Here is a 17,567-nt window from a genome sequence, read left to right as displayed (position 1 = left end):
TATATGATTGTGTACATGTACATGTCGCAGGAGTTATAAAAAAATAATATTTTGTTCAAGTGAGAATACAGGTAGATATCAATATTATTATTGCCAAAATCATGCACAATGGGCGTTATGTACTTCATTTATAATCATAACTTTACATTAAGCTGAATGACAGAAATTTAGCGAAGTGTGCCAAATATAGATCTATACAGCTGTTGGATATATAGAATAAATCATTTATCTTAAAGCATTCTAAGGGGCTTAGCTTGTTGGTTACACTACCAGATAACGACAGACAAATGAAATTTTGTACTGGAGAAATCTACCGAAGCGTTTAAGCTCATTTTCTGTAGTGACAGACAAATCGTGGAGCTCGAAACTGTCATTATATACCATATTTTGACACTCAACACTGCGTGTATATAATATACAGCTTTGTCTCGCCATGGATCTACTCTACAAGGATCAAATGTTGAGAGAAAATCTTAATCAAATATTTCTGTCTCAAAGTGTGTAAAAACTAAATGATCTAAATGTTACCGTTCGAAGTTGTTCCAATTGAGAGCATTCGTTCTTGTACGAGTCGGCATCTTCGTGGTAGTGCTCTCGTATATACTGAAAATAAGCGCAGATTTAGAGGAGTCAGGCTAAAAAATTGGCTAAAAATAAAGAAAATACGTTTATCTTGCTTTACCGTTTTAAGTGAAGGGGTAAATTCTGTAGGAAAAGTTTCTTTTAAGTCCACATTTAGCATCAAAGATCGCGGACATCCCTCCATCTTGGTGACGTCATTGTCTAAGGAAGAGCCCACAGTATTCGAAAAATAATACAGCAGAAGTCCTGAGAATGTTATGCGTATTGGCATAATAAGCATACAGTTTAGTATTGCAGCCGCTGATCAAGAGGAACGAAGCTCCAGAATACGAGATTCTGCGATTTCTGCATGAAAATGCAAAAGGAAGAACTTCGAAAATATAAACAAAATGTAGAAACTGTTTCATGGATGATCTAGAACGTGTGGGTGCTATAAAGTACGAAGAGTTTTTCAGGGATTTCTTGGAACCAAATCAATTGTGCATATTTTCCAGCGAGCTCACCCAACATTGGAGAAGTCGAAAAGAATGGGTCAAGGACGGAAAGCCAAATTTGGACTTCTTGTCAAACGAATATGGTAAATATAAACTAAAGCTTGAATCTGTTAGATATATTTATGTATTAGACCAGAGAAAAGTTAATCATCAGGCATCAACTAAATCTGCGTGACATGTACCCCTGCATGCACACAATCTCGACCCCAGAGCCAAGGAGAACGTGGGGGACGAGATTGGTACACCCCCGGGGGGGGACTCCCATATTAAAGGGACGGGGATGCTCGTCGGAAATTTTGAAAAGAACCCCTAAAAGAGACCAATCTGGGCGTGGCTCAAGCTATTTTAGACCCCTAAAAGATACCAAAAGACTGAGAAAAAAACTTATATTGGTATATTTCTTCGTGTGTAACCCTAAACGAGACCCTGACGGCTAAAAATATTGTCATTTTCTTGCATTTTCCCCAGAACACCCTAAGCGAGACCCAAAGTCCGAAATTTATACCCCTAAGCGAGACGACGAGCATCCCCGTCACTCTCATATGGGATTCCCCCCCGGGGGTACACCTACATTAATTGAAAGTTAATGTTAGTGCCATGCGATAATGAAGAGGAGTGGCTGGAGATGAAAAGGGACTAGGCACTAGTTAGAGATCTGGACCTCTGTGGTGAACTAGGGGCCCAACAGATGGAGGAGTTGGTGCTTGGGTGGTTGCTATGGAAATCGACACAATAGTGAAGCCCTTTGCACCAAGTCACACTGAAGGGTCAGTGGTGCATAAAAGACGCTCCACTACAGGAAAAGGGAAGGAGAAGAGGAGAGAGGGAGGGAAAGGCAAAAATTTGGAAACCAGTGCAACTAGCAAACTGTGCATGAATAAGCGAACATGGCAACGATTGTACCAGATACGCACTCACCTGTGGGTGAGAGCGAGGCCGAGCCAGGGGCTGGACACCACTCCACTAAACATTGCCTTCTGTCAATGAACTTGACACCAAAATAATTGTAAGGGCAAACGTATCAAGAAATGGTCTATCGTTGTGGCTCAACTTTTCCCATTAAGCGCTAAACAATAGTCCTTTTGTTCTTGGTTGTGCTGAGGGACTTTGGCCGAAGCTAACCGGAAAAGCTTGTGACTAATTGGAAAATTGTCGGTCAAAACAAATTAGCTGCACTGGGGTAGTGGGTAGCGTAAATTTGTACTTCTCAGGTCAAGTTTCGCCACTGCACCCCAAGGAAGAATTTGATGGTCAGTTACCCATCGGTTTGATTAAGAAGTCGAGAATTAAATCATTTTTGTTGCGAAGACGCAAACTGAAGCTTTGAACATGACATACCGCTTAACTTTTTATTTGTTGCTAAGACGCGAACTAAAGCTTTGAAATGAAATACTGCTTAATTTTTTGTTTGTTGCGAAGACGCGAACCGACGCTTTGAACATAAAAACCCGCTTAACTTTTTATATTTTGGGAAGATGCGAACTAAAGCATTGAACATGAAATACCGCATAACTCTTTATTTGTTGCTAAGACGCGAACAAAAGCTTTGAACATGAAATACCGCTTAACTTTTTGTTTGTTGCGAAGATGTGAACTAAAGCTTTGAAAATGAAATCGCACTACTTGTGAATGGGAACCACATGGTAGCTTTTACTTTTGATTACAACATTTGCCCTACCAGTCACCCCCTGGGTAAAATTTGTTAAATCTTCGGTCTTCCCGATCGTTCAAATCTCCCGCTCGTATGGTAATTAAAACTTTTTAAAACTCCCGCGTGTATTTAGAAGCTGTTACCGCCATCGTTCAAAAATGGCCGTATAGGGTCATTTTCAGGTCGTAAAACAAAGCCTATTGTTATCAAAGTTGAGCCACTTTTCTTGATACTAAATTAGATATTAATCACTATTGATATCTTGTGTTCAAAACAGGTCATGCTATAGCACCTGTTGCTAACTGCTGTCAAACAAAATATGGCAGTCAAGTCAAGAAAGACATGTCAGTCAAAGAGTTTTGTGATTATTGGAAGAACAGATGTCAAGGTAAATCTGATCTACTTACATGCAGGGTGTTCATTAGGCACCGGAGATCGGAGAATTCTCCTTCTTGTACGTAGAATTCTCCGGCTAAGTTTCAAAGGTCTCTACCTATTTTCTTATTAATATGCGGAACCTTTAAGAATCATTCTCCGGTTACTTTACACTACTCTCCTGCTATTACAATTCTTAATGAAAACCCTGTTCATGTACTTACCCTTTCCAGTGGGAGATATGGTGGCCTAATGATTAGTGCGCTGGACTTCGTATCAAGCCATCCTGGCTGGGATCATTGTGTTGTGTTCTTGGGCAAGACACTAAATACTCTCACAGTGCCTCTCTCCACCCAGGTGTATTAATGGGTACCAGCAAATTTATGCTGGGGGGGGTAACCCTGCCATGTACAAGCATCCCATGCGGGGGGAGTAGAAATACTCCTAGTCACTTGCTTCAGAAACCGGGATAAGCTCCGGTGGTATAGGCCACTTGGCTTGACGCAGACCTTTTTACCCTTTCCAGTAGGCCTCGAGGTTAGCATTTTTTTCTTTACTACTTGATATACTCCAATCCCGGGGGGGGGGGGGGTACTTGGGTCAATTTTTGTTGGGTATGTGCCGCTGACCTCTCAGAACCCCGACCCCATTATAGTCATATTCTATGGCCAATTATAGACCCCATCTTAGTCACTTTTGGGTAAATGTAATTTTCACGACCCCGACTTAGTCACTTTGCCAGTCTGATGTAAACATGCATAAGGGCTATTGCTTACAGCTCACAAATGTATATTTAAATTTATTTATAAGTAAACTGAAACTTTTTTAAAAGAAAAAACTGATCTATTTACTAGGTGTCAAAGATATGCAGATACTTTACCTCAAGGATTGGCACTTTTGTAAGTAAGTCAGTATTTTGGATGGTTTATGTTTATCCTTGTGTTGTTTTTTGATAACAGTGTAGATACATGAGACAAGAAGTCAGGAATGTTGCATGAATTGTAAGGGTGCACTCCAAATATTAATTTTATGTGCATCTTCACATCTACATTTATTCATTCGCGTCATTTTTATCATTCGTTTAAGGCTGCAGTTTGGCAGCCGAAAGCTTATATTTTAACAAATTTTTAACCAGAGAACGTTTCAAAAACATTTTACTTACCGGTATTTACATTTATTAAGTTGATAACATCGTTTAAGACATCACATCAAATATAAAAAATGGATACAAAATAAAAACAAAATGTACATACATAAATTAGATATAAAAATACTTAGTTACAATTTACTTGTTTACATGCTTCCCTAAATTTAATTTAAAATCTTGTCGCAAGCTACATGTAAATAACGATATTACACGGTATTCTACTTCAACTAATGTCATGTTGAGTTAAAAGAGGTTTAACTTATGGCAGTGGTTGTTGATTAGAGGAGGGGCTGGGTCCCTCACCCCTCGTGCCTCCGGAAAGACCAAATATTTACTCCTCTTCTTATTGGAGCAAGAAAGGGAACACCTTTTCTCAGCTTTCCTTTTTTGCAAGATGGAGCCCTTCTTCACTTTGCCTCCTCCTTCCCCTCCCCCCTCCCCTCCCCCTCCCCTCCCCTCTTGTGTTTGAGCACATCTGGTACACTGGGTGCTCTTTGAACAGTTAGTATGCAGGAACGAGCACAGCCATTGTCATACCTGTCCAATATTTTAAGCAAAAGTTCAAGAGTTTACAGTCCTAATTTATATTGAATTCAATTTTTTGACAAGTATCTTGTTTTATTCCTCAGAGCGTTTCCAGCATACAAGGCATATGAAACACCAGTCTATTTTAAATCTGATTGGTTGAATGAGTTCTGGGACCAGCGTAGTGATGTGACTGATGATTACCGGTTTGTCTACATGGGTCCTAAGGGAAGTTGGTAAGGACACAACTTTGTAGCTGTCTGCCATTATCTCACTTAATTAACCCTATTCAGACCAGGGAGGGGGGGATTCTTTTGAGGTCCGTGCTGACTTTGAATACTTATAACTTTTTCAAGATTCAACCAAACGCTGCCAAACTTTGCGAGTTTATCTAAAATTTATCTGGGAACAATTTGGTAGGATAGGTTGGTTGTCAGAACTTGACATCACCATGGCAATGGCATTTTGACAGGAATGTTTTCCCAAATTTGTAATTTTTATGTTTTCTATTAATGAAAATTAACTTTAATGTAATTATTTTCACCTTTTTACAGTTTTGATTTTGAGTACTTTTCAGTAATTTTGGGTGGTTTTCTGGCGTTTTGGAAAAATTTTGAAATCCAAGATGGCAGATCCAAGATAGTGGCTGTTTTGACATCATGATGTAATTGTCATGTGATGTGATGTCATCATCCCACATGAGGTATACCAAAAGATAGATGTTCTGACAAACTATACATCCTATAAGTTTCATTGTGATTGCTTAAATATTCTGGAAGTTACATAGGTGGGGGGGGGACATTTAAAGCCCCTCCCCCTGGGTCCCAGAAGGTCCAAAAAAGCACGGTCGGAAAAGGGTTAAGCATTAAAAAAGTTTTTTATTTTGTTTTGCAGGACCCCCTTTCATGCAGATGTTTTCAGGTATACTTATTAATGGTTTGTTTAGAACTTTCTTGAACTGTTGTAATTTTTGTTGTTTAGTATTGTTTTAACCAACTCTATTACTGTTCAAGTGTGGTATAATAATTATTATTTTATGCTTGAATTAATCGTTGCATTCCAGAAAGGTATTATTAGGTAGAACTTCTCAAAAGGACTAGGAAATAACTCCTTGTTAGTAATCAAATGTTTCTTTCTTGAAGGTCTTACAGTTGGTCTGCAAACATTTGTGGATGCAAGAAATGGCTGATTTATCCACCAGGACAAGAAAAATACCTCACTGACAGGCTAGGTAACCTGGCATATGACGTCACATCAGATGATGTGAGTGACAGGTGCCAATTTCCAGACTTTGAAAAAGCTTCAAAACCAATCACAGTTATTCAGAAAGAAGGAGAAGTTATCTTTGTGCCAAGGTATTGCAGTGCTCGACAATTCATTGTATTAGATCTGAGTTTATACACTATACCAACAAGATGATTGGAAAACTTCAAAGTGTGTGTGGCAAAGTTCTCAACCAATAACCCTTGTTCTCATAGCCCTCTTTCCCCACATTCTTTGTTTAAAGAAAAGAAAACTTAAATAAGCCTGGAAGCAAATGTTGATTTTTGTAAGGGTGGGATGGTGGGTACATGTTTTGTATAATTTTTATTTGAAATGGATTACAGCTATACCTATTGCCATCAATATTTTATCAATTTTTCAATAAAATTGTATATTATATCCAAGTATAGTATGAGCTAATAATTAATTATTTATGATTTCAGTGGTTGGCATCATCAAGTTATAAACTTGGTAAGTTTGATGGTGACAAATACTGTTATTGCTCTAAAGGTGTTTTATTTATCCTAGCATTGAACAGAATCTAATTTCTTCTTAAGATATCAACACAAAGTCAAGCATAAATATTAAACTTTATAAGAAGGAAGGAACTGATCCCCAAGAAGATTTTTGTAATAGCTCATGTAAACTAGGCTTGAAAAAGTAAAAGTTAGGATAAGTTTGCTAGATGACAAATCCACTTATACAAAAATAACTTCTGATCATCCCTTTCACATTCATATCCTATATGTATGACAAGTGTTGAATCCACAGCTATTGTGACTTGTCTCCAATATTTGTGCCATGCTGCACTGTACACATGAACACTTGTAAATTGAAGAAAAAGCTAGTATGATATACCAGGTAATATAGGTCTTGAGCCACTGACTGACTGACTGACTGATTGATTGATTGATTGATTGATTGATTGATTGATTGAGGTTGGTGCCTCGGTGATGTTTTTCAGTTCCCCAAGGTGTCAGCTGACTGCAGTTCACCTGTAGTACTATAAGACATACAAAATGAACTTCATTTTGATAGAATTATAAAAATAACACTTTTTAATTCATTTTAAGGAGGACACCGTTTCTATTAATCACAACTGGACCAATGCTTGTGGTATTTTTAAAATGTGGGAACACTTACAGAGTGAACATGCCAAGGTAAGTTAGATGATGCTGGACTTGTAGCTTTGTAGTTCAGAGTAACTGAACTAAAAGTCAATCTCAAGAAAATGGTCATCACAAGCACCAGAAGGCATCCGTTGGACAAGGTCCATTGATACGCGCACTTTAGGTTGCCTGAAATGTTTACTGCAACTAAACTGTCCAACTTCAGATTTACAGACATGGCCGCAGCTCTTGCCGATGAACTGTTACTCTGGTTAAGGGTTTTTGAGAGCGTGCGACTGACCATATTCTTTGTTCTTTTCATATCTGTTGCCAGAGTGTTGTGCTACTCTCCAACTAGCAGTGCTAGTGAGATGCTCATTATAACAATTAATGCTTTGCCTGTATTGTAGGTACAACAGAGTATAGAAGATTGCAGGGACATGGATAACTGGAATGAGCAGTGTCAGGTATATTTGGAGCCATCAATATAACAATACAATGTTAAACTATACATACAATAACTAACATTTTTTTAGAACAGAGTAAAACTATCTAAAAGAAATCTAGGGACTAAACAAACACATCGCGTAGTTCAATAACGTAACATACAAACACTGAATAAACACAGCGCACGGTTCACTAACGTAACAAACAAACACTGAACAAACACAACGCTGTTCACTAACGTAACAAACAAACACCGAGCAAACACAGCGCACGGTTTACTAACATAACAAACAAACCCCGAACAAACACAGCGCGCAGTTTACAAACGTAACAAACAAACACTGAACAAACACAGCGCGTGGTTCACTAACGTAACAAACAAACACTGAACAAACACAGCGCGCGGTTCACTAACGTAACAAACAAACACTGAACAAACACAGCGCGCGGTTTACTAACATAACAAACAAACACAGAACAAACACAGCGCACGGTTCACTAACGTAACAAACAAATACAGCGCGCGATTCACTAACGTAACAAACAAACACTGAACAAACACAGCGCGCGGTTCACTAACGTAACAAACAAACACTGAACAAACACAGCGCGCAGTTTACTAACATAACAAACAAACACAGAACAAACACGGCGCACGGTTCACTAACGTAACAAACAAACACTGAACAAACACAGCGCGCGGTTCACTAACGTAACAAACAAACCCCGAACAAACACAGCGCGCAGTTTACAAACGTAACAAACAAACACTGAACAAACATAGCGCACGGTTCACTAACGTAACAAACAAACACTGAACAAACACAGCGCACGGTTCACTAACGTAACAAACAAACACTGAACAAACACAGCGCACGGTTCACTAACGTAACAAACAAACACTGAACAAACACAGCGCACGGTTCACTAACGTAACAAACAAACACTGAACAAACACAGCGCACGGTTCACTAACGTAACAAACAAACACTGAACAAACACAGCGCGCGGTTCACTAACGTAACAAACAAAGACAACAAACACAGCGCGCGGTTTACTTACGTAACAAACAAACACAGCCCGCGGTTCACTAACGTAACAAACAAACACAGCGCGCGGTTCACTAACGTAACAAACAAACACAGCGCGCGCTTTACTAACGTAACAAACAAACACTGAACAAACACAACGCTGTTCACTAACGTAACAAACAAACACCGAACAAACACAGCGCACGGTTCACTAACGCAACAAACACAGAACAAACACAGCGCACGGTTTACTAACGTAACAAACAAACACAGCGCGCGGTTCACTAACATAACATCAAACACAGAAAAAAAACAGCGCGCGGTTTACTAACGTAACAAACAAACACAGCGGGCGGTTCACTAATGTAACAAACAAAGACAGAACAAACACAGTGCGTGGTTTACTAACGTAACAAACAAACACTGAACAAACACAGCGCACGGTTCACTAACGTAACAAACAAAGACAGAACAAACACAGCGCGCGGTTTACTAACGTAACAAACAAACACAGCGCCCGGTTCACTAACGTAACAAACAAACACTGCGCACGGTTCACTAACGTAACAAACAAACACAGCGCGCGGTTCACTAATGTAACAAACAAAGACAGAACAAACACAGTGCGCGGTTTACTAACGTAACAAACAAACACTGAACAAACACTGCGCACGGTTCACTAACGTAACAAACAAACACAGCGGGCGGTTCACTAATGTAACAAACAAAGACAGAACAAACACAGTGCGCGGTTTACTAACGTAACAAACAAACACTGAACAAACACTGCGCACGGTTCACTAACGTAACAAACAAACACAGCGGACGGTTCACTAACGCAACAAACACAGCGCACGGTTCACTAACTTAACAAACAAACACAGCGCGCGGTTCACTAACATAACATCAAACACAGAACAAAAACAGCGCGCGGTTTACTAACGTAACAAACAAATACAGCGGGCGGTTCACTAATGTAACAAACAAAGACAGAACAAACACAGTGCGCGGTTTACTAACGTAACAAACAAACACTGAACAAACACAGCGCACGGTTCACTAACGTAACAAACAAAGACAGAACAAACACAGCGCACGGTTCACTAAAGTAACAAACAAACACAGCGCACGGTTCACTAACGTAACGAACAAACACAGCGCGCGGTGTCCTGACGTAACAAACAAACACAGCGCGCGGTTTCCTGACGTAACAAAGAAACACAGCGCGCGGTTCACTAACGTAACAAACAAACACAGCTCGCGGTTTACTAACGTAACAAACAAACACAGCGCCCGGTTTACTAACGTAAAGAACAAAACACAGCGCGCGGTTTCCTGACGTAACAAACAAACACAGCGCGCGGTTTATTAACGTAACGAACAAACACAGCGCGCGGTTTCCTGACGTAACAAACAAACACAGCGGGCGGTTCACTAACGTAACAAACAAACACTGAACAAACACAGCGCGCGGTTCACTAACGTAACAAACAAACACAGAACAAACACAGCGCGCGGTTCACTAACGTAACAAACACACACTGAACAAACACAGCGCGCGGTTCACTAACGTAACAAACAAACACTGAATAAACGCAGAGCGCGGTTCACTAACGTAACAAACAAACACTGAACAAACACAGCGCGCGGTTCACTAACGTAACAAACAAACACAGCGCGCGGTTCACTAACGTAACAAACAAACACAGCTCGCGGTTTACTAACGTAACAAACAAACACAGCGCCCGGTTTACTAACGTAAAGAACAAAACGCAGCGCGCGGTTTCCTGACGTAACAAACAAACACAGCGCGCGGTTTACTAACGTAACGAACAAACACAGCGCGCGGTTTCCTGACGTAACAAACAAACACAGCGGGCGGTTCACTTACGTAACAAACAAACACTGAACAAACACAGCGCGCGATTCACTAACGTAATAAACAAACACTGACCAAACACAGTTCCCGGATCACTAACGTAACAAACAAACACTGAACAAACACAGCGCGCGGTTCACTAACGTAACAAACAAACACTGAACAAACACAGCGCACGGTTCACTAACGTAACAAACAAACACTGAACAAACACAGCGCACGGTTCACTAACGTAACAAACAAACACAGAACAAACACAGCGCGCGGTTCACTAACGTAACAAACACACACTGAACAAACACAGCGCGCGGTTCACTAACACAGAGCGCGGTTCACTAACGTAACAAACAAACACTGAACAAACACAGCGCGCGGTTCACTAACGTAACAAACAAACACAGCGCGCGGTTCACTAACGTAACAAACAAAAACTGAACAAACACAGCGCGCGGTTCACTAACGTAACAAACAAACATTGAACAAACACAGCGCGCGGTTCACTAACGTAACAAACAAAGACAGAACAAACATAGTGCGCTGTTTACTGACGTTACAAACAAACACAGCGCGCGCTTTACTAACGTAACAAACAAACACTGAACAAACACTGCGCGCGGTTCACTTACGTAACAAACAAACACAGCGCGCGGTTCAGTAACGCAACAAACACAGAACAAACACAGCGCACGGTTCACTAACGTAACAAACAAACACAGCGCGCGGTTCACTAACATAACATTAAACACAGAACAAAAACAACGCGCGGTTTACTAACGTAACAAACAAACACAGCGGGCGGTTCACTAATGTAACAAACAAAGACAGAACAAACACAGTGCGCGGTTTACTAATGTAACAAACAAACACTGAACAAACACTGCGCACGGTTCACTAACGTAACAAACAAACACAGCGCGCGGTTGAATAACATAACATCAAACACAGAACAAAAACAGCGCGCGGTTTACTAACGTAACAAACAAACACAGCGGGCGGTTCACTAATGTAACAAACAAAGACAGAACAAACACAGTGCGCGGTTTACTAACGTAACAAACAAACACTGAACAAACACAGCGCACGGTTCACTAACGTAACAAACAAACACAGCGCGCGGTTCACTAACGTAACAAACAAACACAGCGCGCGGTTCACTAATGTAACAAACAAAGACAGAACAAACACAGTGCGCGATTCACTAACGTAACAAACAAACACAGTGCGCGGTTCACTAATGTAACAAACAAACACCGAACAAACACAGCGCGCGGCTCACTAATGTAACAAACAAACACTGAACAAACAGCGCACGGTTCACTAACGTAACAAACAAAGACAGCGGGCGGTTCACTAATGTAACAAACAAAGACAGAACAAACACAGTGCGCGGTTTACTAACGTAACAAACAAACACTGAACAAACACAGCGCACGGTTCACTAACGTAACAAACAAAGACAGAACAAACACAGCGCGCGGTTTACTAACGTAACAAACAAACACAGCGCGCGGTTCACTAACGTAACAAACAAACACAGCGCGCGGTTCACTAACGTAACAAACAAACACAGCGCGCGGTTCACTAATGTAACAAACAAAGACAGAACAAACACAGTGCGCGATTCACTAACGTAACAAACAAACACAGCGCGCGGTTCACTAATGTAACAAACAAAGACTGAACAAACACAGCGCGCGGCTCACTAATGTAACAAACAAACACTGAACAAACAGCGCACGGTTCACTAACGTAACAAACAAAGACACAACAAACACAGCGCGCGGTTTACTAACGTAACAAACAAACACAGCGGGCTGTTTACTAACGTAACAAACAAACACTGAACAAACACAACGCTGTTCACTAATGTAACAAACAAACACCGAGCAAACACAGCGCACGGTTTACTAACGTGACAAATAAACACTGAACAAACACAGCGCACGGTTCACTAACGTAACAAACAAACACTGAACAAACACAGCGCGCGGTTCACTAACGTAACAAACAAACACAGCGCGCGCTTTACTAACGTAACAAACAAACATTGAACAAACACAACGCTGTTCACTAACGTAACAAGCAAACACCGAACAAACACAGCGCACGGTTAAATAACGTAACAAACAAACACAGCGTGCGGTTCACTAACGTAACATCAAATACAGAACAAAAACAGCGCACGGTTCACTAACGTAACAAACAAACACTGAACAAACATAGTGCGCTATTTACTAACGTAACAAACAAACACTGAACAAACACTGCGCGCGGTTCACTTACGTAACAAACAAACACAGCGCGCGGTTCACTAACGCAACAAACAGAACAAACACAGCGCACGGTTCACTAACGTAACAAACAAACACAGCGCGCGGTTCACTAACGTAACATCAAATACAGAACAAAAACAGCGCACGGTTCACTAACGTAACAAACAAACACAGCGCACGGTTCACTAACGTAACAAACAAACACAGAACAAACACAGCGCACGGTTCGCTAAAGTAACAAACAAACACAGCGCACGGTTCACTAACGTAACGAACAAACACAGCGCGCGGTGTCCTGACGTAACAAACAAACACAGCGCGCGATTTCCTGACGTAACAAACAAACACAGCGCGCGGTTTACTAACGTAACAAACAAACACTGCGCCCGGTTCACTAACGTAACAAACAAACACAGCGCGCGGTTTACTAACGTAACAAACAAACACAGCGCGCTATTCACTAACGTAATAAACAAACTCGGAACAAACACAGCGCACGGGTTACTAACGTAACAAACAAACACTGAACAAACACAGCGCGCGGTTTACTAACGTAACAAACAAACCTTGAACAAACACAGCGCGCGGATCACTAACGTAACAAAGAAACACTGAACAAACACAGCGCGCGGTTTACTTACGTAACAAACAAACACAGCGCGTGGTTTGCTAACGTAACAAACAAACACAGAACAAACACAACGCGCGTTTCTTTAACGTAACAAACAAACACAGCGCGCGGTTTAGTAACGTAACAAACAAACACTGAACAAACACAGCGCGCGGTTCACTAAGGTAACAAACAAACACAGCGCGCGGTTCACTAAGGTAACAAACAAACACAGCGCGCGGTTCACTAAGGTAACAAACAAACACTGAACAAACACAGCGGGTGGTTCATAACCTGAACTACAAATTGCACTCGCCTGAGGGCGAGTGCAATTTGTAGTCGTTGAAAAATTTACGAGTGGTTATTTATCCCAAATTGCACGAGAAAGATCATGTGAATTACTTACTAATAATATTCCTAAAAAAATTGCGAGAAAATAACATACGCACATCTCGTACAAAAACAGTTTATTCAAACTCGGCAAATATCATCACGCGTTCATTCAAAACAAGGTCAAAGCCCAAACAACGTACAGGTTCCTCAAAGTTTTTTAGTCGAAAAATCTGACTTAACAGTCAAACGAATTGTCGGAATAAATTATTCTGGGTTTTACCTCTTCCAGAGATTTTCTTTTCTTCTACTTGTCGAGCTTTGCTTGGGCGCTTTTGACTCGACGGACAGCCAAGTGAAGCTGTTTTGCTTTTCGTTTCAACACTTCCTTGGACGAAACAATTCTCTGTCTTGTACAACAGAAAGCCTATAAGTTCTGTTCTCTAAGTACAGTGTCTTTCAAGCGATGTTAGCATAACTTTGAGGCTATCTGGTCCATAATCTTCGAAAATGTGTTTGTTGTTTTTGAATTCGGCGAATTCGGCGTAAATAAATTTGGTAACATAACAAACACTGAACAAACACAGCGCGCGGATCACTTACGTAACAAACAAACACTGAACAAACACAGCCGGCCTACGGCCTCGTCGACTAAGTATCAGGTAATATTCTGTACGATTTCGCTGGGAATGGAACTGTTGCGTGTTTTTTCTTCGATCGGTGAACGCGAAAAACGAATCGGGAGAAACCTGGGCGCCATCTCAAAACGGATGCGCGTCTCTTGCGTTTTTTTTGCGTTGAAAGATAGAGAGAATGAACAATCTATGGACGATTAGCTTCTAATCAGAGTTTTTCATTCTCTTGACCAGTCCCCGCGACTTCTAAAAAGTCAGCGTTAAAGTGTTACTTTTGGGTTTGGAAAAGTTAGCTCTTTTCACTCATCTTATGTTGTAATCATCTTTTCTCGTGACAGGTGATTTTAAGAGCAAGTTGTGGAATAAACTATGAAGAATTCCTGGAGTTTCTAAATGTTATAGCGAAACAAAGGATATTGACCATCACTGGAAAGCCGGTTATGGATACAGCTAGCGAGGAAACAAATTCTAACAATAAAACATCTCTGACAAGGACAGAATTTAAAAGTTCTGTGTTTCAAGACTGGAGCAGTACGATTAATATACTGGAAGGACAAGAACACAAGTCATTAATAGACTACTGCAGATATGATCTTGAAAAAGTTCAAGAATGTCTTATTAGTCTTAAAGACGAACATCCGTTTAACGAGTTGCAAAACAAAGATCTTCAAATCCGAGTTAATAATCTACTTCAGGAAATCCACACGACGCCGGAGAATGAAAGGACAAGAAAGTAGTCATTTTAAAACATTATGAATTGGTTACAGTGTTCTCCAAAGGGGGGTGTCCAAAGACTTGGTCGATCGTATTTCTTGTAGACAGGTGCTCTTCAAACCGAGGCCGTTCTTGATTGTGATTCAGGACTGTTGAATAAAAAGTTTATTTACAACATGATGTCAAGACCAAAATTATAAAATATCAAAATCCATCTTGGGGCTCATCCCGAAAAACCATAGCAAAATCTCAAACCTTATGATAGCAGAGTTAATTCACATCAAGGGACTTGGTTACGCATTCATTCAGTCAGGTTTTGTTCTTGTAATGCTACTACGCGCGACCTCAACAGCTTTTATTAAACAGTTTTTATTAAACACGAGGCGAGGCGCTTCCCGCTCGCATTCGCGTTTCCGCGTTGCATGCTTGGAAAAGAAAGAGAGTGCTCACAGTCTACGCACTTCTTAAGTTATTTAAGGTCATTGCCCTGAAATAGAACTGAACACAATTTTTTAACCAAACTTCGCCTACTGGTTTTTTACTTTAAGGGAACTTAAATTTTGAAATAAAAAAGGGGGTCACCAGATTCGTTTAGGAGCAGGAAGACCTTGTATATTCCATATAATTCCTTTAAAATTGCTTTGCGAGTACTAGCAAAGTACAAGTTTTTAGCGATAATTTATTTTTCAAACACAAGAATTGATCTGTTTTCATTTTACAGAAAGAATTTGATCGCTACACCCAAAATATGAGAAAAAATTGATAGGTCACCAGACTCGTTTACGAGAAAGTGACAATTTACTTCTCTCGCGGACTAAGCCACATAGAAAAAAGCCGCCATTTTGTTTATGTGCGCGCGCTCGCGCGCGCTTATTACGCTGTGTTTGTTCTGTGTTTGTTTGTTACGTTAGAATTAAGGCCTGATCAACTGTTCATTGAGTTAAATGAATTTGCCACAATAAATGATAAAAAAATAACAATACCGTATTTTCTCGATTAAACGCCGGGCCCCGAATAAACGCCGGGTCTCCAAAAGGTGAAGTTGTAAAAAGGCCCTTCAAGCATTTATTCGAGGTGTAGAATGCTTGAGGAAAAGTGGCAAAATATATGGCTGTAAAAACTTAAGAATGAAAACCCTTGGTTATAAACATCGGGCTCGAATAAACTGCAGGATTCGAATAAACGCCGGCTCCATCAGGCCAAGTTTGAAATTAACGCCGGGGGCGTTCAATTGAGAAAATACGGTATTTAGAGAGGAAGCGACATCAGCCTTAACTGGGTTAGCCTGCGGGCAGGCTCTCTTTTCGGGTGCAACGTGAATATTGAACTGCTCGAGCGCCGAAGGCGCGATCCCGCGAGTGCCGTAGGCGCGAGTGCGTGGGCGAAGCGGGCACGCCGAGGGATTTTAATCGCGGGCTCGCTTGCTCGCAGGCTATAACTGGGTCAAAAAATGTTAGTTCTTCTGTAGGAGGGGTGAAAACCAGAGTTTGTTATGTGGCCGTGATGTTTTCAGTAAAAGACTGTTACTATTTTTCCAAAAAGGCCAATTAGCCTTCGTAATAGTAGCTACATTACAAGGTTGGGCCGGATTTTACAGCTTACTGCAGTTACGCAAGATGGTCTATGAAAACTGTGGTAGACTATTAAAATGTGAAATCAGATCGTGTTAGAATTGTTGAATTGACAGATTAAAGTCATTTAAGAACTGTCGGATTGTAAAATTTGTAGAACGCTAGATTGTTAGATTTATTTGTTGAGAGCGTCCATTAGGTCTTGGAGTGGAAGACCGCAATAAACCTTGTACAAGGTATACAGTCCTGACGGCAGTCCTCCTTGTAGAGATTTTGCGACAAAATTTTCGCGCGAACGTCCTAATTTATTTGTTCGGAAAAACTGCGTTTTCGATGCAGTTGGTAATTTTTAGCACCCCCTTCACAGAATATAGATAATAACAAACTCTGGTAAGAAAACAACTTCTCTCAAGAAAAAAACCCCGGCTGTTTATTAATCGTTCTTAAAACTAGCCGCACCTAAGGTTGAAAATTAGGTGTTCATTTTCAAGTATAAAGGTTATTCGAAGTAAAAAATCCCGTGGCGTTTGTCCTTCATTCGTCGTATTTGATATTACAACTTTACAACTTACCAGCAGCGGGAAAGGAATAACAAAGCTGGAGCAAACATCGGAATTAAAATAACATATTTAATTTATTTTCGCTGCTAGTTATCTCACTCCCCTTTTAATCCCCTCGATGAACTGATCGGAGGAAAACGAAGAGATCATGGCGGGGATTGTTTCGAAAATGGTGACAGAAAAAGCTGATTCACCGAAAAATAAGAGCAATAAAGCAGCTGGTACGGTTATCTTTTAATAACGAAGCTTTTATGTGAAAATATGATCTGTAATAGTTTGTTTTGGAAATTCATATTTTTCAAAAGCTCTAATGGGTAATTTGGTTATTTTTCACAGCTTCTTGAATCTTCTTATCTGTCTGTGCATTTGAA

General features: G+C 40.5%; 2 protein-coding genes across 2 annotated transcripts in view; one reads left to right on the top strand and one right to left on the bottom strand.

Moving 5' to 3' along the window:
* LOC144630432 (uncharacterized) overlaps positions 1-779 on the bottom strand; it is a 48,471-nt gene extending 47,692 nt beyond the window's left edge. The window contains exons 1-2 of the mRNA XM_078488803.1: positions 683-779; positions 529-603 (exon numbers count right to left, since the gene is read on the bottom strand). Coding sequence (XP_078344929.1) covers positions 529-603; positions 683-766 — 159 coding nt within the window. The 5' untranslated portion in view covers positions 767-779. The remainder of the gene's footprint in view (positions 1-528; positions 604-682) is intronic.
* A 116-nt stretch (positions 780-895) lies between these two features.
* Positions 896-15,242, top strand: LOC144630381 (2-oxoglutarate and iron-dependent oxygenase JMJD4-like). The gene is made up of 10 exons (XM_078488746.1): positions 896-1,159; positions 3,005-3,115; positions 3,957-4,005; positions 4,879-5,010; positions 5,669-5,695; positions 5,917-6,129; positions 6,481-6,508; positions 7,111-7,197; positions 7,557-7,613; positions 14,690-15,242. The coding sequence occupies exons 1-10, from the start codon at positions 988-990 to the stop codon at positions 15,086-15,088; spliced, it is 1,275 nt and encodes a 424-aa protein (XP_078344872.1). The 5' UTR covers positions 896-987; the 3' UTR covers positions 15,089-15,242.
* Positions 15,243-17,567: the final 2,325 nt, after the last annotated feature.

This window comes from Oculina patagonica, chromosome 11, assembly GCF_052425735.1.
Source record: "Oculina patagonica isolate OP01 chromosome 11, crgOcupat, whole genome shotgun sequence".
Lineage (NCBI taxonomy): Eukaryota > Metazoa > Cnidaria > Anthozoa > Scleractinia > Oculinidae > Oculina > Oculina patagonica.
This window is presented reverse-complemented; position numbering and strand designations above follow the sequence as displayed.